The 22,743-nt window shown below is 55.2% G+C and overlaps 2 protein-coding genes across 3 annotated transcripts; one reads left to right on the top strand and one right to left on the bottom strand.

The window, feature by feature from the left end:
* Positions 1–246: 246 nt before the first annotated feature.
* Positions 247–8,390, top strand: LOC117645573 (the record flags this gene model as incomplete). The annotated part of the gene is made up of 5 exons (XM_034385878.1): positions 247–252; positions 4,129–4,645; positions 7,677–7,929; positions 8,001–8,211; positions 8,295–8,390. Coding segments are annotated over exons 1-5 (1,083 nt in total), but the record flags the coding sequence as incomplete, so codon positions are not given.
* Positions 8,391–9,767: 1,377 nt separating this feature from the next.
* Positions 9,768–18,028, bottom strand: LOC117649369 (protein FAM214A). 2 transcript variants are annotated; one of them, XM_034392061.1, is made up of 12 exons: positions 17,703–18,028; positions 15,873–16,072; positions 15,599–15,789; positions 15,273–15,501; positions 14,887–15,190; positions 14,620–14,814; positions 13,948–14,527; positions 12,969–13,865; positions 12,706–12,878; positions 12,457–12,629; positions 12,113–12,363; positions 9,768–12,030 (listed from the first exon to the last, which is right to left on the bottom strand). In XM_034392061.1, the coding sequence occupies exons 2-12, from the start codon at positions 16,065–16,067 to the stop codon at positions 11,856–11,858; spliced, it is 3,363 nt and encodes a 1,120-aa protein (XP_034247952.1). In that variant the 5' UTR covers positions 16,068–16,072; positions 17,703–18,028; the 3' UTR covers positions 9,768–11,855. The 2 variants fall into 2 exon arrangements, with proteins under 2 accessions (XP_034247952.1, XP_034247961.1); XM_034392070.1 differs by lacking the exon at positions 17,703–18,028 and adding an exon at positions 17,035–17,650.
* Positions 18,029–22,743: the final 4,715 nt, after the last annotated feature.

The raw sequence follows: 22,743 nt of genomic DNA, 5'->3' as shown, positions 1-22,743 counted from the left end.
AAATCTTTTGGTTGAAAAATTTCTTGTCAAAAAAGGGACTTGCCTTTTGAAAAAATCTAGATATTTTTAGGGTTGGTATAAGAGGATGATTTGACCACAGGACACTAGATCGGAGGAACAACAAACGTGGACGGGCTGGGCGAGGCAAGGATCGATGAGTGTAGTGCTGAGGGTCCCAGCGGCCCAGCGGGGCGGATTAGATTAACATAAAGCAGCCCGATAGCCGGTTGAAATGTGTAATTCGGGATGCGCGTAAGTACCATCCTCAATGCCTAATTATTTTCCCGCCAGAAGGGACTCATTTTTTCACGTGTTGTCCCACTGCAGCGGTACGTATAAAAATAAAAATAAAAGGAAAACGAGAATAATGAACTTGTCGGAGGATCGCACCTGGGGCCCGGCCGGCCTGGCTCGAACGGAACGGGTCGCTCCGAAAGAAAGCAATAAGAAGCACCGGCCGGCCGCTCGGCTCGTGTCCACTCCACTGCGTGACGCACAGGGTCTTCTTGGCGACGAGCGCGAACGGCCTTTGTTAACGGGATCACCGCTGCAATCTAAAAATAAAAATAATATTAAAAATAATACTTTTGTTGATGAGCGCCCTGTCACCTGCGCCGCCATTCCCTCGGCCTTGCCGCGGGCCCTGCCGAGCTCTGCCCCCGACCGTCCAGCACTTTCTCTGGAAGTGAATAATAGGCCGCCGTCACACATTGGAGTGATCGTGAGTTTCAATATCCGAGCGGGAGCCACTCCCGAGGCATTCTAAAAGCGTCTAATAAATACAAAAACGGACAACAAAAAATTTAAAATAACATCCGGGCTTACACTTTGCTGGGACTAGGCCGGGCACGAGCTCCCCCCCCCCCCTTTTCGATTGATTCTCTCCTCCCGAGGCACTCGGGCGAATTAAGAGACGTGCGTGTGACACTCACGCATCGCCCGTCGCCGTCTCTCTCGCGCCGCCACGGCGCACTGCGGCACGCCCCTCGAGCGCGAGAGAGACGGCGAGTGAGTCACTTGTTGGGCGCCGCGGGCAGGCAGGCAGGCAGGCTCCCGTCCGGAGGTGTCGCTAGTATTATACAGTGGCGGCGACGCGGCCCGTCAAGAGTGATCGGACCACCGCCGCCTTGATGTACAGCCAGAGCCAAAACAGCGAGCCAATCTAGAAAGTCCGCTGCGGAATCTGATCAGTCACTACCGTGGTTCGCTGTTTCTTTATTATAATATTTTTTAAAGTTCTTTCTTTTCTTCTAAAAAAAATTATTTTAGTCTTTAAATTTTTTTGGCAGTCCTTGTGTACCGCGTGGCTTACGGTGTTTGCACTCTATTTGGCCGAGCCACCCGACGGAGCCTCCTATTTGCACAAACACACCCAACTCGCTGCGACTAGACCCGAAAAAAAAATAAGAAGCTTGAAAAACAACGGCACAAACGTGTTCCCCGCCTCGGCGCCACAGTGGCCACAGTCAAGCAGCCGAGTAATCCGTCTTGCTTTGCTCACCTCGGCCGGCCCGGTCGGCCCTTCGTGAGACATTAGCCGGTGTCGGCGGCCCGATTATTTAGCCGGCCCTCTGTCCGCGACGCCTCCTCGTCAGCCTCCCCTTATTATTCCAGCAGGGAGCGCGTTCGAATCCCACCGCCGGCCGCTTTTTTTTTCGGCGGGGCAGAAAGGGCGGGCTTTTCGAACGCAGCCGCTGGTCGGAACCGGAACCACATCGTCCGTCTCGACGCGCGGCTTTGGCTCGACGGCGTGCTCTCGTACGCCCACTCAGTCTCGGTAGTTCCGAAACCAGCCGCCGGCAGGGCAGCAGCAGCAGCGGCCGAGAGAGGGCGGCGAAGACGTCGTGACAGTTGGGTTGCCTGCTTGCCCGGCGCCCGCCGCCAGGGTCATGGGCGTTGGGTTGCTTAGCTTCGCGGCGCAGCTACCGCGTCAGTTCCCCGACTTGCCGCTGGGAGCAGCACTCGATCTTGACACGGAGGGGGAAGGCGGGGGTGGCGGAAGACTCTGTCCGAACGGACCCTCGCACCTATATCTTCCAAAAAGCAGTGTCGTTGAATCATCTCAACGACCTCCAGGTGGGCTCCAGGCCCTACTTAGTACCACGTACAGTCGCGCGAAAGCAAATTTGAATATTTATGGAGCGTGTGCCCTGTGGCCTGTGGCAGCCCGAGGAGGCCGGACCGCAAACCGACCGAGCAGTCCTTCTCTCCCACCCATGGCATGTTATTGGCACGATTTCCATGTCGTGGCTAACTGTGAATAAGCGAGGGGAGGGGGAGGGGGCGTCAGGCCACAGCAGCATCACTGGCCACAACAAAAGTGGAGCAGAGCCATCCGAAGAGATGGGCGATTCCAAACCAGCAGGGATCTTTTTTTATTTTTTCAAAAATTTCAGTCGTTCAAAATATTTTTTTTTCTTCTGGTATACTATCTAACTGCAACTTGGACGCAAAAAAACTTAACTCAATTCGTCTGCAACTAGAGGCAAGGAGTTAGCGGAAAATGCTCAGGCTCAGGTTTGCCTCCACCAGAGCGTCGTCGTCGTCGCCCCAGACCCCAGACGGCCGGTCCCGTCATCAATCTTTGTGTGTCACTCGGTCAAGGTCAAGGTCGATGTCACCGTCGCCGGCGGGCCGGCCGGGCCGTCGGGACGCCGCCCCCCTGGCACCCCCCCGCCAGACGCCACAACAACACGGCACAACACGGCCGGCCGGGAGATAAGGGGAAAAGGGTCGGTCCGGGAATGAGGTAACGGCATTCCGTCCATCCGGCCCTGCTAACCCTGTCATCCTTCGACAAGGCTGCCCTGCCGCCCTTCCAGACCGCGGCGCCGACATGCGGTCCTTCCAAGCTGACTCCGGACGGCGCTTTCGTCGCTCTGTCTCTCTCGCACTGGTCGGGCGTTCTGCAGGGGTGCGAGAGAGACAACCGATGCGGCCGATGGTCGCTCGCTGGACCTGTACCGAAGACCGAAGACCTGGAAGTACCGCTGGTCCGCTGGCTGTGCTGTGGCTGTGCCGGCCTGCCTGCTTCGGCGGCTTTGGCCGTGTCCAGTGCCGGGTACCCGGGACGAAGCTGGACGAAGCACGCGGCGCCGCAGCGTTGCCAGACCACGCCAAGATCCCCGCGCCGTTTCGAATTTGAATCTGGCGCCGTAAACGGAAGCCGAGTCGGAATTCCTGGTTCGGGGAAAGCGCTTTCTCGAACACCTGCCACAACGGCCGCCGCGGTCGCGCCGCCTCATGGCTGCCTCATGGCTGCCTCCGCCTCCACCAGCCCCGCCACCTGCACGACGCGGGTCAATAGCGGTATGCGCGTACCGCGTCTCGGCGGCGCTTCGGGTCCTTCGGGTCCTTCGGGTGCTTCGGGTGCGCCGCCGCCGTCCGTCGTCGGGGCCTCGACGCGAAACAAGGTCACGGTCGTCGTGTTGGTCAGCGGCGCCTCGCCCCGCCCCGCCCCGCCGATCCTACCGCTACGCCGCCACGCAGATGCATACCATGCAGCGGGCCGAGGACTGAAGGCTGAAGCGAGGATTCGACGGGATTCCGGGTCGGTGCCCGGCCGCCGCCAGGTTGTAAACACGGAAAGTGAGCCACGGGCTTCCGTCAGTTTAAATACCCCGTCCCCCTCCCCCCGGCGCACAAAAGACACCACCGTTTTCGTTTCCCCCGTGGTGAACGCGACGCCAGGGCATGCTCCGCCATGCGCAGGTCACCATGATTGCAGTGTTTATGGCGGCCCGGTTCTCATGCCATTTCGTCAACGCGGACCCTGCGTCCACCCTGCGTCCACCCTGCGTCCACCCTGCGTCGCCGTCCGCCCCGTCGACCGCCACGGCAGCGAGTGAGTGAGTGCGAGGGGGAGAGAAACTGAACCTGTAGCGCTGTAACGGGCGTCCGGGCGTCGAGGACCTGCTGGAGGGGGTAGCGCCGCCGCGGCCGCCACGGCTCCAGAGGCACGGCCTCCACCGGGTCCGAGGGCCGCCGCGGCAGCCCGGCGCGCCAGTGCCTCGCACGTCCCCGACCACGTCCGCCACGATGGCGTCCTCCGCGCTCGTCCTCGTCATCGCCGTCCTCGCGGCCGCGACCGCGGCGCCGACCGCCCCCGCGCCGTCGCCGGCCTCCCAGGCCGCCGAGGACGACCCGCTGCAGAAGCTGGCGCCCGCCGTGCTCAAGGTGGCGCGCGAGTGCCTCAGCAAGGAGTACAACGCGCTGGCCTGCTGGAAGCTGTTCCTGGTGCGGCGCGCCGACGGCTTCATCGGCGACGTGCGCACGTCCGAGGTGAAGCACCAGGGCGGCGCCGCGTCGTTCGAGCTGCTGCCGGGCTTCGTGGCGCTGGAGAAGGACGCGCGCCGCCAGGACAACGAGGTGCTTGACGACCTGGAGGACGTCGGCGGCATGGAGGCCAAGGACGACGTGCAGGGCCAGGACCTCGCCGAGGACCTCGCCGAGGACAACGACCTGCAGGACCCCGGCAGGGACCAGGAGTCGCTGGACCGCGCCCTCATCGCGCGGACCAACAAGCTCTTCTCCGGGAGGCACGTGTCCGTCAGGGTGCTGCCCGGCGTCGCCCTCAAGGTGTCCCCCCGCATGGGCAAGGACCAGAGCTCCCTGGACGCCGACCTGTCCGTCGAGGTGGGGCCAGGTGAGTCGCCCGCCTGCCACGCCTGCCACTGGATGGCGTGGATCCACTCTGCTAACAGGAAATTATTCTCCTTCATGAAGGCTTTTCATGAAGGCCTTCGCCTCCTTGGCCCTACTCAAGGGTCACCACGTTATCCTTCGCGTCCTCTTCAAAGAGGATGATAAACTTGCACTGTCTAACCAAAATAAGTTTCTTTCAAGGCGAGCCGGCCGATCGGTCAGCTGCGGTCTTTCCGCTGCGTTCGTCGTTCGTCGGCACTTGGTCGGCGCTACACCGTTAGGGCGGCGGGCCCGGCAGGCGAGGCAGCCCCGGCAGGGGGTCAACTAACTGATTCGCTTCCGCCGCCAGCCGCATGTTTTTTAACCCAATCGACGATGGCAGCGCTTTGCCCCGATCAGCATTGCCCCATTTTTACGCCCATTTCATTGCCCGTCTGCCAGCCGGTCTGTCTGTCTGTCTGTCTCTCTGTCTGTCTGTCTGTCTGTCTGTCTGTCTGTCTGTCTGTCTGTCTGTCCGTCCGTCCGTCCGTCCGTCCGTCCGTCCGTCCGTCCGTCTAAGCGGTGTGGCATTCTAGGATTACGGCCGGACGGATCGCAGCGTTTCTCTCCACCACTGTCATGTCACACGTGTGCAGTCGTGGACAGTTGTAGAGAGAGAGAAAGAGAGAGAGAGGGCCATAAGCTCCAGCAGCTCCAGGATCGGGCGGGGCGGGGCGAGGCGCGGGTGCAGGTTCCACATTCTTGCGCTCCGTTACAGGCAGTAGCGGAATGGAAAAGGCTGTTACTGGTTCCTCCTGGAATCCAGACTCAACTACCTTTCTTTTCACGGCTGCTACAATTTTCCGAAGTGTCGTTCATCCCCCCGTCCCCTCCCCTCCCTCAATCGTGTACGTCATTTTTCTTTCCTGCGTGTGCATTGACTCGCTGACTTAACTGCACCGCGTTGCGTCAGCCAATCGGAGCTGCTCCACGCGCATCCGCTGGCGTCAACTCACGTCAGAAGCGCCCCGCCCCGCCCCACCGCGCCCCGCCCCGCGCCACACCCCTCCTACAGGGGCAGGTGAAAGTTCGAGTCGCACCAATGTGGCTGCGCGGGCTGCGCCATGGCTGCAGGATGTCCGGCTAGGGCTCCGGTCCCGGGCGGTCCCGGGCGGTCCCCGGCGACGTCATGCAGGCCGGCGTGCAGGCCGGCCGGCCCGTGTCCACGGACTCCGCGATAAGAGGCTGAGCGCGAAACCGGAGAAATCAAGTTTACGAGCGACGGGGGTTGAGGACCGTGGCTGGCACACTGGGCGGTCCGGCGCACGGCCGCGCAGTACGTGAGGGTCAGGGGGAGATCGCGGCAGGGGCGGGCAGGGGCTCTCGGCCGCGGCCCGCGTTCAGGTCTCCGACGGCCGGCGTGACAACGCATCGTGACGCCAGGGGCCAGGGGTGGCAGCGCGAGCGCACGTGAGGGAGGCTCGACGTGAAACTCAAGGCAACTTGACAATCACGTCACCAGTAGAGTCTGTTCCCGGAATTTACTTTTCGCGCTGAGTGGGTAGTGTACCCGAGGGTCGCCCCGCTCGACCCGTGTTCACAGTGGCCTGTGTGTTGGTCGCCGCGTCGCCGCCCGAGTAGCCTAGTGCCCTGGAAATGCTGGAATTCTGGGGCCGTCGGTCCGCCTGCGCGGCCTGCGCTGCGGTCGCACGCCTTTATACGCAGCGCCACCCGGCTGGCGTGTGTGCTTCCACGATTAGCATACACAGTCTGTCTGACGGGGGCAAGCGGACGGACAGGCAGGCAGACAGACAGGCAGGTGACCCACAGAACGATGCCCGCTCTGTTTGTCGCCACGGCCCCGTGTACCCCGTGTGCCCCCGTCTTCCAGAGTCGTTTTCGTCGCTCCGTCTCTCTCGCACTCACGGGGCGTCGCGCACAGGAGCGAGAGGGACCTCTCTCGGTCTGCAGAGCGACGCACTTCTTCTTGAGCGCCGGCGCCGCCCAGTCTCGCTTTCCGCGCCCCTGCTCCTCTCTAAATGCGCGAGGCTGCTACGGCCGTCCCTCTCGCACCCGAACGGGGCGCCCGGTGAGTGCGAGAGGGACAGAGCGACGCGTAGTCGGCCGAGTGCGCTTGCAAGTACACGCACCGAGCGCCTTCCTAATGCGCCGGGCAGCGAGCCGTGGACGCGTGGCGTGGACGCATGGCAAGAGTGGGGGCAAGTTAAAAGGAAGCGATGGCCGCGCGATAGGGAAGAAGAAAGCACTATCAGCGGGGCGAAAACAAAACGACTGCGTGCGTCTGTGTGTGTGTGTGTGTGTGTGAGCTCAAGGGATCGGTGATGGAAAACACTGACGGGCGACGCGGGCGTGCCGGCCGGCGCGTACACACGCCCAGCATGGCCCAGCATCCCGGCATCCTGTTACTGCTAACGGTTACCCTGCCGTTTCCTCCGAACCCCGCCGGTCCAGCGCGTTCCAGCGCGTTCCAGCGCGTCCACTCCACCCCTCCCACGGGCGTGGCCGCGGAGTGGCTGGCCGGCGCCGTGACGCCGCCACCGGCCGCCACGCCGAACTGGAACCGGCTGACCGGTCGTTGGGATGCCGACGGGGTGCTTGGCGGCACTAGGCGCTCCACAGTGGGCCAGAAGGCCAGTGGAGGCGGACAAAACTCTAAACGCGTTTTGAGCTCCAGAGTCGCTGAATGGGACTCGAACCGAACGTGTGACCCCACCAATGGATTCCTCGTTCGGAGAGCAACCCATTGGTGGGGTCACACGCTCGGTTCGCGTCCCGTTTAGCGACTCTGGAGCTCAGAACGCGTCTAGAGCTGTGGCCGCCTCCGCCGGTCTCCTGGCCCTCTGTGCGCTGGACTCCCGGCCGCCTGCGAGGCGGGCTGTCCCGCCAAGCAGGGGAGTGCGGCGGGGCGGCCCGCCCTGCTCTTCGCAGGCGCGCTCAAGCCCGCCGGTTCAAGCCCAGCCCTAACCGTTTTTGTTCCTGTTTGTGTTTTTTGTTGGTGACGTTCCTGACGCACTTGGTGATGTTCTGCGCAGGCTTCTCCGTGGGCCGCATGAAGATGAAGAACATGTCCCCCGTGTTCCTGCTGCCGCCCCTCATGTTCATGGGCATGATGCCGTTCATGTTGGCCACCCTCAAGGGCATGGTGGTCAAGGCCATGATGCTGAACCAGGTGGCGTTCATGTCCACGCTGTTCATGACGGTGCGGGACACCGTGTTCGGCCCGCGGCCCATTGTCAAGTACCACAACTACGGCTACAAGCCGCCGCGCCCTCCGGTGCACTACAGGTACGTAGCGGGAAAGTCGCGGATTTCTTGCGTGTTTGAGGGGCGGAAAATGACTGTTTGGTGACGTGCAGGCACCCGGCGCCGCCCCAGCACCACGTCGAGCACGAGCAGCACCACAGCGAGCCGGTGCACTTCGAGCACCACCACGAGGAGCACCACCTGCCCGACCACCGCGTGGAGCACCACGTGGAGCACCACGAGACGCACGGCGCGTCGCCCTTCTTCCACGACGAGGCCAGCAGCGGCAGCGCCGAGGACACCGGCTTCAACGACTACTCGCAGGTAGGCCCGCCAACTTCCGTATTTTTTTCAAAAGCACAGCACAAGAAGCAATTTTTGAACTGTTATTTTTGCGGCATTGGCAGGACCTGTCGTACCAGGGCGCTGACGACCGCCACGACCGGACGAGCCACGGCCACAAGCAGGGCGCGCAGGGCCACCAGGGCGAGGTGCTCGACGACGAGGACGCCGAGGGCGCGCCGCTGCCGCAGGCCTCCGCGTACCGCCGCCAGCCCGTGCGGCCCGCGCAGCAGCAGCAGTACGAGTCCAGGCCCAACCGGCTGCGGTACGCGCGCACCGCGCCCGTCAAACAGAACTGAGACCCGCCCTGCGGCCCTGCGGCCCTGCGGTCCTGCGGTCGCCAAACCGCGCTTCGAAGGAGAAAAGGAAAGGAAAACGAAACCTGGCCGCGTTCGGTTGACTAGGGTGCGAACGTCGGCGGATGACACGGAAGGAGTTTGTGGAGCGCTATCAAGTTTTCTTGCTCACAGCCTGTGATATTTTGGTGTCTGGTGGGATGAAATTTTGTGAAGGGCGTTGCGTTCTTTCAGAGACGTGGCGCCACCATTTTTAGAAATATTTTTTCAGTGTGCTGATAAGAATTTTACTCTGGCGGGACAAAGTTGTAAAAAGTTAGGGGAATGTGATTGTGAGACGCGTTTCATAGTTATCTCTAAAGCGGACTGCTTCGGAGCCGCGAATAACGGAGTGGATACTTAGTCATAATAGCGCTCAAAGAGAGACATGCTTCTCTCCATATCTCATGGTCGTTCAAACATCGTACATTTCATAAGTATTTATTGACTATTTTGTGTTAAATTATTTATAATTTATTTAATTTATTGTGCGTGTCGTGTGTTCCTACGGTGGAGAAGGAGACGGAATTCTTGATCACTTGGTTTGAAAGCCACGAACTACCGTCCACGTGCGCGTGGCTTTCAAACAAGTGCCATGGGAGCTGACACGACACACGCACACGAGTGTGCTAGTGTGAGTGCGTGTCAGTTTTATTTTTTTGACGGTGGCCCTCGAAGTCCAGTAGCAGCTGCATCCCCTGCAGATGGGCATCTGGCAAGTGCAGATGACACAGATGCAGGTGCACTTACTACCCCCTCCCCGGTCGATTTTCTCTTCCGACACGTCGGTGTGCACCCGGCAGGTGTGTGTGTGTGAGTGTCTTGGGAACTGGCTGGTACTGGACAGATCGCTCGCCACAGTGCAGTGGATTCGCTTCGATGGTCACGAGGTTTTCAGTGTAGACTCTGTAAATACGGCGTGAGGTGTGTGGTGTGCGTTTTCCTGACTCATTGTAGAACTATTTATCTGTACATGGCGATCATCGTGTTTTTCTCTATCGACTTTATATTTATGTATTTATATTTTTTATGACTGCCGAGGCGGTTAGTGCTTGAAATAAACAGAAAAACAACAAAAGCCTCCTTATTTTCAGGCATCTCACTTCTGTCGCTCTGTACTGGGTGGTTGTTGGGTGGCATTCCCTTATGGCGTATTTCGGCCTGAGTAGAGAGATTCTAGGGAATGAATAACATGTCAGGTTCTTTACACATATATACTTTATTCGATCGGATTGGTTTCACTTAGCCTGATGGTTTCGGCATTCGGTGCTACAATAAATAACATTTACATTCATAGATTCTAAAAAAAGAAACAATATAGAGGAATTTGAGATAGATATATATGTCAATATGTATATATTTATATTTATATAGAGATATATTTTATGCACTTTGTGTAAATATATAGTCTGGTTAATACACTGAACAAGCTTGGATCTTTACAAGAAAAAGAACAAAAGAAGAAAACAGCAAATGAAACATGGTACTGAAGTATGTACATCACAATGTTGACAAAGATTCACAAGTCAACCAAGTAAATAATGAAACATGAAGGGCCAGATTGTCACAGTTTGATATTCTGAGAGACGAATTACCAGAAAGTGGGACCACAAAGTGCTCCTTACAGTGTAAGGCCTTACAGTACAGTTTAACAGAACCAACAAAAACAGCCCATCCAGAGCATTCAGAAATAAAATTAACCAGAAGGGAGAAAGCTTGTCTTAGAACCATTACTGTAGCTGCGTGATATTGATAATTAAAATACAAACAAGAACATAACATTTCATTACATTTCTTGAGTGTAAAAAACAAAACGAATCAATGAAAACTTGAGCTCTATTTGCTCCACAAATTAAAGCCTACTTCCCAGAAAGAACAGCTACACTTGAAAAAGGGTCAATTGCCTCACTAACTGTCACATTTCTGATGATACAAAGCAGACATGAGTTTTTACAGTGTCCATTCAGAATTCAACTACAGACTGCACATACTTGAAGCATTACAAATTAACAAATCAAAATATTGCAACTGTACACAAGCACTGGTTAAAGCTCATGAACATATAAAGTATTACACTTTAAAAACAGCTACAGAAAAGGTTTGTAAATTAATTACATGGCTTGGAGAGGAGAAATCTACTGAAAATTCTGTTACACTTCCTGCTACATAAAATCTCCAAACACACCAGATTCTCACATTTTAAACAATTTGTAAAAGCAGTTCAGTGACATATGATGTAGGTTTTAGAACTGTGGATGCACCAAGACATTAAAATTGACAAAACGACAAATTAACCAGTCTGTTTGAAAGCCTAAATGCAAAATTGATAAGTGAAAGCAGATTTCTTTTACACAAAGTTGAGATATTGAACATGTGTGTATGACTGTCACAATTGTATTGCATGTTTCGCAAATAAAACTAAGTGCTAATTCACAAATAGTTTGAACATCTATAGAAAATATATTTTGAAAAATAATTATTATTTACTCTTAAAATAGAAATATGATTTTATTGGTGATGTTGAGTACCAGCAAATACCCAATCTCTTTCTAATTTACAGGAACTTACAAATAATATTGAAGCAATGCCATAAATTTATTATCACAATGGCACCAGCTGCCCTCACATGACTCAAACATGATTGCCATAAAGGTAAAGATAACACAATATTTTGTGCACCTTACATGAATAATTGAACAGATAAAATCAAAACTTTTGCCTTTCAAACATTTCAGTACCTTCAGAAAACCCAAAAGAAAATAAGAGAACAAAGACAAACGCACAAAAGAGCAAATAAAATTGGGCATTGGCAACTGATTTATTTTAAGTTTCCTACATCAAATAAGAGGAAAAATTATAATTTTGTATACACAAATAAATTGATGGTGTATCAAATTTGATCATACATGTCTAATGGTTTGTGGCACAAAAGCTTGGTAAAAGAAAATTAATCATCGTGCATGTGCTTCTGGTTGCACTTGCACTATACAAATCACAGATACATCTAACATTCATACCATCCTATATCTCTGGCACATAACAACCAAACCAGACCACAGATGGAAAAACAAAAAAATCACCAACTATAGTCATTGCAAATTCATCAAAAGTATGACCTACCAATACAAGCTCTTTCTACACTACACTGAGTGGTGCATCAGCATCACCAATGAATGTTCTTGCTTCATCTAAACCATAAGCAATTGATACAATTGCACAATCTAACTGAAAGACGAACATGAACAACAATTCACAAATTTTACATTCCTTGAGCAGGAGATGAGGTCCTTATTATCGAGGAGAAAATTTGGGGTTCCCTGGTCCATTGGTGTAGGAACGTAGTTCAAAGCCCGAGTCTATGTTGTTGTTGTTGTGAACAGTTGCAGTGTCCATATCCGATTTACGGAATATGATCATCCTGACATCAGTGTGAAGGTACACTCGTCCTGATTTGGAGCTCGAAAACCTAAACAAAAGTATGTGTCAATAGTTAGAGCAAGTTTAAGGCCTGGAATTGCATTGGATAGTTTCACTTGCAAATAACTGACCTCAAATGTATCAGATACCGCAACCACTTCTGAGTCAAATCACTGTCAGGAAGGTCACCCGTAACTTTAGTACCAACTGGCATGTAAAGTGTGCGCTGACGTAGAAAGGTATGAGAATTTGGCGGCATATCTGCCAGGTCGTACATCACAACAAACATTTTTATGACTGTTCCCATTGGGTTGAATAATGTCACTTGAATAGTGCCGGACCGTGGAACATTGTATCCTTTTTTGCCTAAATTTATATGCCCCTGCAAGAAAAAGAAAGTATAGTATTAGCATATATTTTAAAAAATGTTATTCAGCATGAGCATGACTCAATGGTTCCCAAGATTAAAACTTACCAAGTAGGGAGTTGAGACCTTATCATAATCACCCAAGGTGTAAAAGAAGACAGTAACAGGAATTTTTAAGTGACGTGGACAAAAAGATCCACTTGCACCAATCTCTGCTGTAAATCCTTGCACTGTGCTGACAGGTTCCAGGCGGCCGTTTAAAACAGACTCCTCAAAGCTCCCTGAAAGAAATAGGCTATAATTGTCAAGGAGTCCAGAGTACAGCAAGTTGAGTCACAACCAATGCCTTCTACTTACCAAGTAGTGAGGAGCAAGGGGAAAGAGCATGGCAAGAACTAAGAGAAGGAAATACTATTCCGGCGTCTGGAGAGCACGGAGAACGAGCCCCGCTTTCACTCTCTGTATCATCACTGCTGAGGCTTAGAGAGTCTTCCATCTGAGTCGCAATAGCAGGAGTATCAAAAAGAGCACTGGAAAAGAAAGTAAAGATAGTTACATTCAGAGGAGGCACATGACACATTAAGGACTGAGAGAAATGCATTGAATGTTGACTTCATTACCTTCTTATTGCCGAAACTGAATTCAGAGAGCTGTCATAATCAAAGTGTGATGTACCACGCCGCACAGGAGCTGGGCTTGAGGTCAGCGGAAGCCCTGTTCTTGTATGGAACACCATTGAAGCTGCAGAATCAAACGATCTTCGGAAACGAGCCCTCTCTGAAGCGGAGGGTACATCCTGCCTGCTGACAACATCACTTTGCGACTCTTTCTGCATTTCTTGAGCCAAACATTTAAGTGCTAGCGCAGCACCCAAACAGTCTGCCTTTTTTGAGCGAGCCCGCACAGGACGAGGAGAGACTGTGGCACCAGAAATTTTATAGTTTTCATATAGCATGTTGCTTGATTGGGGTTCATTTCCTTCTTTGGTTTGGCTTGGCTGTGTCTGAGACACACATGAAAGACATGGGCAGGTATCCCCAATATCACATTTAAGAAGGGAGGTATATTTATCACAGATTGCTTGGTTATTGTGGTCTTCACTGAGATCATAGCTTGGTTTACAACCATTCACTCTAAAACTTGATTGACCTTTACTATTCACACTCGATTTTGCAGTGTTGAGGCATTTCAAATCACTATTTTTATCACAATGGCTAGCCCCCTTCCCATCCATTGTTCTCATCAGATCATCTTTTTCCTTCTGGCAGCAGTTGCACTGAGTTTGACAGATGGCATTCCGTTGACAGGCTCTTCCAACAGCACGCAAAACGGCATCCAGAAAGGAGTCAGTCTTAGCAGACTTTATATCAGTGTCAGAAGGCACATTTGGTCGAAGCAATGGGCATGATGCATCACTTGCAACAGAGCTTTCTCCAGTCTCCTTGAGCCTAGAAGCAGACTCCGAAGAATAAAAGACTTGCATTGGATTAAAGTTCGGGCGAATATTTGCCTTATCCCTGCAGAGAAATAGAAAAACTTGGATTAGAGAGGATAGTTATGTCTGGAAGGAAAGAAAGAGTGTGACTGACGAGGACAAACCTTAAAACTGCAAGAACATCTTCTAATTCTTGCTCACTGAGAGGCGGCTGGAGTTGCACGGGAGCAGTGGTGCCTTTCGCAGGACTCAAAGTGAATGAAGCAGCAGCACCACCGGTCAATCCATTTTGGTTGCAGCTCATCCCACTGGTAAAATTGACTGTCAAGTCTTGACTATGGTCTGCTTCCATCCAAGTGGAGCTTTTCCCCTGATATGCTGAACAGGAGGCCTCAGCAGCATCCAAAACTGGGCGACGTCTTTTTAGGCTTCCTGTGTTACTTCCATTGCTTGCAAGACCGTCACTAGTGTATAGATACTCATCAGCCATCACAGACAGACCAGATGACCTCTTCGTTGACTCATTTGCAACACATTCACTTGTGCTACTAACGGTACCAATTGCTGCATCTGAGGCACTCGAAGTGCAAGCCAAGGGATGAGGAGGCATTGAAGCTTGGCTGCGTCTGCGTTGGCGCACTGGCGTGGGAGTTTTAATTTCCTCAATCTCCTCTTCCACCTCACAGCTACAATGGTGCTTGCCCGGCATGTTGCATTCCATCTGCATACGGTCATCCAAAAGGCCTATGCAAAAACAACAATGGTACAGTTACCATTTGATTTCAGAATTGATAAGGGGCATGAAAGCATCAACATGCAAGCTATCTTTGTCTTACCTGAGGGACCACAGGTCTGGCCCTGCTCATTCATCTGCCTCCTATTTTTGGAGGCAGCTGCTCGTGGACACACTTGACCATTAGACTTTGCCACCAAGCAAGGGCGATTGTCTTTCCACCAAGAGACCGCTCTGGACAGACCCAGCGGTGGAGATGGAGGAGTGTCACCTTGGCCTTGCCACCTCGCTGCAGAAACTAAGACAAGACAAAACGATATAGAGCTTTGATATATATGACAGCTCAAGACAAAAATTAGTTGCAACCTACCCTCAGTAAGGCGTCTGAACAGGAAATTATCAGGAGCCTCTGCAGCCCGAGGGGGACTGCGGAATCGTTGAGGCAAATCCAAAAGACTCTCTCCGAGGGAAGGCTCCACTGGGTTTTCATTTTCACTCATAGCGACCACAGAGCTTCCACAAGCTGCCTCCACACTGGAGGGCGCCAGAGGTAAGCAAGGTTTGGCTAAGCAAAGCATCTCGCCAGCCTCAGTTGATGGTTGTAGGCGTCCGTTGTGCAGAAGGCAGTGAAGGACAGGCACTGTTTCCATACGGGGCAGGGAACGAGCACAGACCTACAAAAAATGATAAGTGACGTAAAAAAGTCAAAGTACAACCATAACAAAATTATACATATAGATATATTTTACTGCATACCTTAATAGAACCATTTTTCCCAACAGAAGCTAGAGGAAAAGTATGTTCGTTTGGCGGCTTAGAGAAAGGAAAAGCAAAGGCTTGCCCAGGCACAGTAATCCGGTAGCGCACATTGGTGGGACAAGTGCCTTTGGTACTACTCCACCAAGCCGACAACTGAGAGAAATGGAGCTGTGATCGAACTGCTTGGACAAGGCCTCTTGGAAGCATTGGTGCAGCATCACCAGACCTGGAAAACAAACATTATTAAAAATCAGAAAAATAGTTCTTTGTAGTAAACAAGTTAAAGACTAACTAAAATAACTGAAAAAGTGCTCGATTTGTACCTGTTACTGTATGTTATAGTCCACTGTTCAAGCAAAAGGTCCGAAGCTGATGGAGCATAGCCAACATCTGCAGATTGTGCACGCTGAACTCCACAAGGGCAGTCACAGCATAGAATCACTTCAATGCACATGGGGACATTATTTTGGAACAGCAACTGCATATGCTTTTTGAAGTTTTCAGCACGTTTGCACTGCAAACCAAACCAAAAAGAGTAAGTAAACAAATGAATCAAGCCATTTGGTAGAAGGTAACAGAAAATGTATGGACACTCACCAAAAAGTTCTGCTGTGCATTACAAATATGACGTGAGGTAGCATTGTGAAGACCTTGCGGGGAGCAGTGGGGACCCTCAGTGTAACCACGAGCACTACCGCCACCTGGAACCCGGCCCTCCACAACCAACGTTCCCAACTCTACGAAGACGTCTTGCGGCTCGAAGCCGCCTTCCCCCTCCATCATGGAGTGCATGGTTGCTGAAAATCAAAAACAAAAGCCAACATAAATTAAATGTTCCTGAATGGGAAAACTACAAAGGTATCAACTTGCACAACAATACTCTAAAAAGACGTTTCAGATGATACAATGACCCAGGGAACACTTGTCATCAAATTGGGGTTACTTTGGACAATGAAAAGTTAATCCAAAGAATAACACTTAAGATAAAAATAGAGAGCAAAGCTGAAGAGTAATATAACCAACAAAACCCCAGAACAGAGCCTTTTCCTTTTCAACTCCTCCTATGAGACACTGTTAAGTGTTCCACAAGCTGAGAAGGGAGTAGCCCTTGTTTCATCACACTTGTTTAAAAATTAATAACTAGATTTCTAAACGATTTTTTTTACAGATGTTGTACATTATTTTTGTAACTGACTTTAAATCATTGGAATAATGTCAAAATTTTTCCATTTTTGCAGAAAAGTGGACAAGAAACCTATGTGGGTGGTGTCTCCCACTTCTAATTTGGGTTAGGATACTCTATTCAATATAATGTTGAAAACCCGCAATAAAAAAGCAACAGTTTGGGTACCCAAATGTTATTTTCCAACACAAAACCTTGTCAGCCCGAGAACTTGCAGAAAAATGCAGAAAAATGCACCAGGACGAGCATTATGCTGGGGGAGACCCCAAGTTGCACACAAAGAGCAGAGCTGACCACTTGCATTTTTCCCCCACAGTCGAATTTACGAGGACAGCCCCCGAAAAATCACTAAGGCCGTCATCATTTCTCCAATCTCGCGGAACGCACCCGCCAACTTTCACTTCGCCTGTGACATTTCCAGTCCCGACCGTCTGCTAGCTGTCAAGTGGTCTAGGATTTCACAACACTGGAGAACGGTCCGCCCAGCTGGGCCAGATTTCCCCTGAGCTCCGAAGGGATTTCCGAACAACAAGCAACCCTTCGTCCGCCAATTCCCCAAGCACCCCGTCCACCCACCATCGCTTTCCCGGGGCCCCGGGAAATGCCCACAAAGGCGAGGAAAAGCTCGGCCGAGAGCGCGGACAGCGTCTGCTCCGCTGGAGCTGCTGGAGCCACGGACAGGTCACAAACTCCAACTCCGCTTTCACTAGCGACTGGGGACCGCGCGAACGCTCGAGGACACATGCCCGCAGCACAGATCGCACTTTGCCACAAATTTGGCCAAGACTCCGCTTAGTGGGGCAGGGAACAGTTATCCACTCCACGCAGGCGGGCGTATCCTTATTCCATTGTCTCTCAATCCACACTGGTGCTCTCTGTCTAGGCGATCATATGTTCCTCTACCCCCACCACCGCCACCGCAGGAGCAGGACACAACACACTCCGCGTTCAGCCGCAGCTCTCGAAAAACACTGGTCTTGGCACAGAAGCACTAATGGGGCTGCCTTACGCACACAAATTTTGCAGGAATAATTTAACTGCACGGGTATCCAGTTTGAGGTGGGTCTTGCAGCACTATTTTTTCAGTGAGGCTTTTCTTTGAGCCTCGCAGTGTGTACACACAACACCTGATACCTCCGCTTCCACTTTTAAGATGCCAGAATAAAGGGAACCCTCGACAGACACTCCGTACCGAGGGCACTACCGAAACCAGCGCACTTTCATTGTCCTTCCAGCCTCCGTACCTTGGCGTTCGTGTAATCCAGAGGTTCACAATTTTCCATCGCTGGAGCACTCGGCTGAGGCGACTGGGCCTTGCATCGCGTAGACGGCCTGAAAACTCCACTTCCCTAGCCAGTCCACAGTGCTAGATGGTCGCCCGACGCATTCCGACACTCGAAAAGGCGCAGCGCGAGGTTCGACGCGAGATTTGACATCACAAAACAGGGTCTGCACGCGGACCGACGGGAACCACGGAGTTCCGTTCGCGTCGCTGGCCGTTCTTTGTCTGCTGGGCTGCCTGCGTGCCACAAACATGAGCGGCCCGTGTCTCTCCTCTCCACCTCGCGGCTGCTTCTCCCGTCCGCCGCGTGGCGCTGCCGGCGCCCGATCAGCTGCGCCCGCTGCGCCCGCTGCGCCAGCTCTCAGCTGATTGGCCGAGCGCGAGCGCGTCGCGCTGCCAACCTACTAAACACTAAATATACTCCGACCTTGGTCTGCTCAAATAAGGAAACGCAGGCCAGGCGCTGCCGCGCTGCCTCGAGGGGCGTGCACTTGATGCAGGCGGGTCCGGTTCAAAGGGCGGCCGTGGCGTCGGCAGCGTGGCGGCAGGACGGAGGGCTGGCCGTCGAGGCTGCTGGCTGGGGACGGCCTGCCTGGGCCTCTCCGCCGATCAGCTGTTCGCTCGGTGCGGAGCGCGGAGCGAAGCGCCAGGCGAGCCCTCGCGCGAGCGAGACGGGGGCCTCGTTGGCCGCGAGCGGGAGCGAGAGCGCTGCCCAGGGGTGCTCGCCGCCGACCCTCGCGCACGCGCAGACCATCTCCAGGCGACAGGCCCGACAGGGCCCGACAGGGCGCCTCGCAACAAACCCACGGCCCGCGGCACCCCCAGGGCACCCCGCGGCAGTACCCGCCACTGCAAGAGTCGCTCTGTCCTTGTCGCACTCACGGGGCGGCCCGGAGGGGTGCGGTAGAGACAGTCTCCTCACTGCACTGACACTGCTGGCCCCACTGCAGGGAGATTCCGGACCACTTGGTCTCTCTCGCACTTGCGGGCGTCGGGCAGGGGTGCGAGTGAGACAGACCCAACTTGGCACACCCTGTCGCCAGGCCGCGGCCATGCACGCGGCGCAAGGCCCGCAAGGCGCGGCGCGTCCTTGGAGCTCTAGAGTCACTAGAAGGCCGACGCCAACGGCCAGCCCGGCCAGCCACGTGCGAGAAGCTCGGGAAGCGCGGGCTGCGCGAGCCAGCGTCAAGGACGAGCGAGAAGAGAGGAGTGGAGCCGTTATTTGCGGCCATCGGCCACCAACGCGGCGATAGCGCCGCCACTTCGGTCTTCCCTGAGCCGGAAGAGCGCGACAACGCGACCTGCAGACGCTCTGTCTCTCTCACAACCCGGAGGTACGCCCCGTGAGTGCGAGAGAGAAACCTGCCACTCGCCATCGCGGTGACGACTCGGCCGGCCATTCACAGGTTTCTCGCCAACTCGAGACGGATCCAGCCACTCCACGCCGTTCCACGCCCCTCGAACACAACAACAACAACACTGCGGGCGTCTGGGCGTCCGGACGTCCACGGCCTGGCGGCCTGGCTGGACCGGCAGCCTGTGGCTCTGCGGGGGCCATTAACTGAGTGCATGGACGATACGCCTGGCGATACGCCGCGTCGTTTTTGCCCAACGCGGTGGCAGCAACTTATCGCTGGCCGTGGTTGCCGTGGTGAGCGTGTGGCCCGTCGGGTAGGGTACCGCCTCGACGTGCGGGCGACGTGCTGGCACTGCTCTTGGTCTTGCTTGGTGGTGGCCACGCGGACGTGGCATGCTGTGCTGACGCTTTGAGCAGTATGCATGGTGGCGGTGGCTACGTGGTGAGTTGATGCCTGCATGGTCGTCATGGTCGTGGAGGCCCGGTCGCTCGGTCACAGGCGAGGCGAGGGGTTCGAGGTGGAGGGACTCGGACCTGGGTAAGGATAGCTGATGATGGGACCACCACTAAACGGGGGTTCAAACCCCCATTTTCGAGACACACTTTCCCCTCGTTTTATCCCAAATAAAACCCATCGGACAGTGTTCCGGTGACACCGAGGGTGGCACCCAACGCAGTTGTGGGTCTGCGTCGGGCAGAGGGAGCGCGGTTCGAATACCCGCTCAATTTTTTTTCCGTGTAGAACAGGCCAAGCCTTATTGGCCCAATGGCCGCCCCACCCACGCATCGCAAAGGGCGCCCTCGCCGAGGCCCTCGCTGGCCTGCCGACTGTCTCTCTCTCTCTCTCTCTCTCTCTCTCTCTCTCTCTCTCTCTCTCTCTCTCTCTCTCTCTCTCTCTCTCTCTCTCTCTCGCACTCACGGGGCATGGGGCGTATCCCGCGCGGTGTGAGAGACAGGCCGCGCTCGGAATCAGCCAGGCAGGCCTGGGCCGCGGTCGCGTCTCCCTGGGATATATGTAGGTCACGGGTCTCGGCGGGTCTCGCCGCCCTGCGGGCCGCGCAAAGGGGCCGCGGGCCTGCGAAGTACACCAGTACACTTGACCACGAAACGAGGAACAAGGTGCCCCACGTCAGCACCAGCTGCACCGCTGCGCCGCGCCGGGCGCGCGGGCGCGTCGGGCCCCGCTGCACTACGCTGCACCGGCCAGCCCTACTGCTGGCGCGGGTCGCGCGGTCTAATGTTTGGCGTCGTCAGCGACCCTCTTTTCGCTGCGGTGTTGTGGGGTTGTCATTGTCGGAGTGGCATCACACACGGCAGCCAAGGCCCGTCCAGGCGGACGCAGACATAACCCTGCGCGTAGCGTAACCGTTCCCAGCTCTCCGCGGAGCATTATGCCTGACTGTGTTGCCTAGGAGCCCGGCGACGAGGGACTGGATATGGGACACCTTGAGCCCCGCGCTTCGCAGTGTTCCACAGGCACAGTGCCCAGCGGTGCGGCCAGCGCGGCCAGCGCGGCGCGGTCGGCACACCCAGGTGAGCACACCTGTTTAGAGCTACCTGGAGCTGACCGAGCCAAGGTCGCTATACTGCTGCGGTGGCAGGGCAGGGCAAGGCAGGGCGGCACTCATGCCCGGGCCCCAGGCCGGCCCCTCCATGGGCCCAGGCCGGCCCAGGCCCCAGGCCGCGGGGCCGTGTCCCTGCCCCGTTCAGCCTACCGACTCCGAACAGACGCTCTGTCTCCCTCGCACCCTACCGGGACGCCGGCCGCGGCCGCGAGTGCGAGAGAGAGAGAGCGCTGTTCGGAACGGAGCTGCAGGCTCACCTCGCCCCGACTGCCTGCCTGGGACGGGGTGGCTGGTGGCGGAGTATGGTATGGTCTGGCCGCGGCGGGTCACACAGCAAAGAAAACCGTTTCGAAACAACGAATCCCGGCCTAGCCTGTTGAGGACGAAATTCGCGGTCGGGGCCGACGTTGGGCGACGCGGCCAGCCATTGACCATGACGCCGTGGGTGTGTTCCTGGTTTCGACAGAGGTGCCCCTTCGGCCTTGGGACGGGCTTGGCCTCCTCGGGCCGACTGCCTGGGACTGCCTGGGACTGCCTGCTGCTGAAACACGCCGAAGGCCCGAAGGCCCGAAGCACGACAGGAGGCGGCCGAGGCGCCGAGGCAGCGAGCGAGGATGAGCTTGCCTGCTTTGCTCAACAGCCTCATTAGAATGATGAGCAGCTGCAATGCCTTTCTGTATTTTCCAGGCCTTCCAGGCCCGAGCACTCTCCTCGGAGCGTCACGGCTTCGTCAGCGCTCGAGCGAGCCAGCAAGCCGAGGGAGCGCCGCGCCGTAATCGGCTGCTCATCTTCGCTCCGCACTCCGTGACTCAATGGCAACCTAACCTGACCTAACCTAACTTTGCCACACACTCATTCCGCCTCACTCAATGGAAACCTAAGAGCGGTTCCGAATCATCTTGTCGCGGAGAAATATTTTGAGGTTTGGGGTCGCGAGTATTTCTTCAGGCCAAGAGCGTTTCTCGCCGACACGTCCTGGCGGCGCGCTCCCTTGCGAAGCGCGCCAAAGTTACCACTCGTCCAAACAAACACTCAGAGTGCGTGCGCTGCGTGCGCTACAGTCGCTGCCGCCTAACGTGTGACTCACGGCCGGCACGCGCCCGCCACGCGTTCGCTGAGGTTTCGGGGCGGCGCGGCGGAGCGCCGACGACGCGATGTGCTAACCATCATTCATTGTGTCTCGTCCGGGCGGTTGGCAACAACGCCTCCGCCGCGCGGCGCCGCGCCGAGTCGCCGGAGATCGTAACGACGTTAACCTGTGAACTAGCGCTCGCCAGAAAGGACGCATCTGAAACGGGGGATTTTTGTGTGAGAACGGGCGGCCGCGTGGGAAACGGTCCATCCGGGGTAAATGGAAGTCCCACGGGACGCCGCCCTGTAGCACTGCCGCCTCATGCCGAAGGATCGCTCTGTCTCTCTCGCACCAACACGGGGTGCCCCATGAGGGTGAGAGAGACAGAGCGACGAACCACTGCGGGACTCCGCGGTCCTCGATTGCCTCGATGACGGATGACGGCAGCCTTGATCGCACCTTGTTGTACCGGAGGAAGAATTTTCCCAAAGCGTCCAACATTGTCATATTTTTAAAACACAAAATACGAGTATTTTCCATGTTTTTATTTTGCCGACTCTCCAAGTTTGTCCGGGCGCCGCGGGTTCGGTCCCGGTCTCCGTCGTCCCTTATCAGCCTCCCGTCACGAGGACTTCCCTGGAAGGCCTGGAAGGCGTGGAAGGGTGGGGCGGCCGCTGGAAGTGAGAACGAAGAACGAGGCCAGCCAAATATTACGTCACGCGCGTTGCGGCCTGCGAGGCGGACTGCTGGGGGCTCGCTGCAGGCTCGCTGGAGGCTCGCTGGAGGCTCGCTGGAAGGGGCGTGGCGGGGCGGGCTGCGGTGTCTTGGCCGTGTCCGGGATCGCACCCCAAGCGCACACGCGCTGAGGTCAGGTTAGGCTAGCTGGGTTGAGGCGATGACGATAACCTGACCTACCCAAAGCCAGGCGAGTCCGCCAAGGCTCCCGGGCACCCGTTTGCATTGGCAGGCCGACCCGGGCCGACCCGGGCCGACCCCAGCACCCGCACGC

This window comes from Thrips palmi, unplaced genomic scaffold (assembly GCF_012932325.1).
Source record: "Thrips palmi isolate BJ-2018 unplaced genomic scaffold, TpBJ-2018v1 HiC_scaffold_10, whole genome shotgun sequence".
Classification (NCBI taxonomy): Eukaryota; Metazoa; Arthropoda; class Insecta; order Thysanoptera; family Thripidae; genus Thrips; species Thrips palmi.
The sequence above is the reverse complement of the archived record's forward strand: the minus strand, read 5'-3'. Positions and strand labels throughout refer to the sequence as shown.

Excerpts from the sequence above, each read along its gene's own strand:
- LOC117649369 (XM_034392061.1), bottom strand. The coding sequence starts at position 16,067 with ATGCACTCCATGATGGAGGGGGAAGGCGGCTTCGAGCCGCAAGACGTC. Across the intron at positions 14,815-14,886 it reads GTTCAGACGCCTTACTGAGG|TTTCTGCAGCGAGGTGGCAA; the intron begins GTAGGTTGCAAC and ends GTCTTGTCTTAG. Across the intron at positions 12,031-12,112 it reads CGGTATCTGATACATTTGAG|GTTTTCGAGCTCCAAATCAG; the intron begins GTCAGTTATTTG and ends ACTTTTGTTTAG.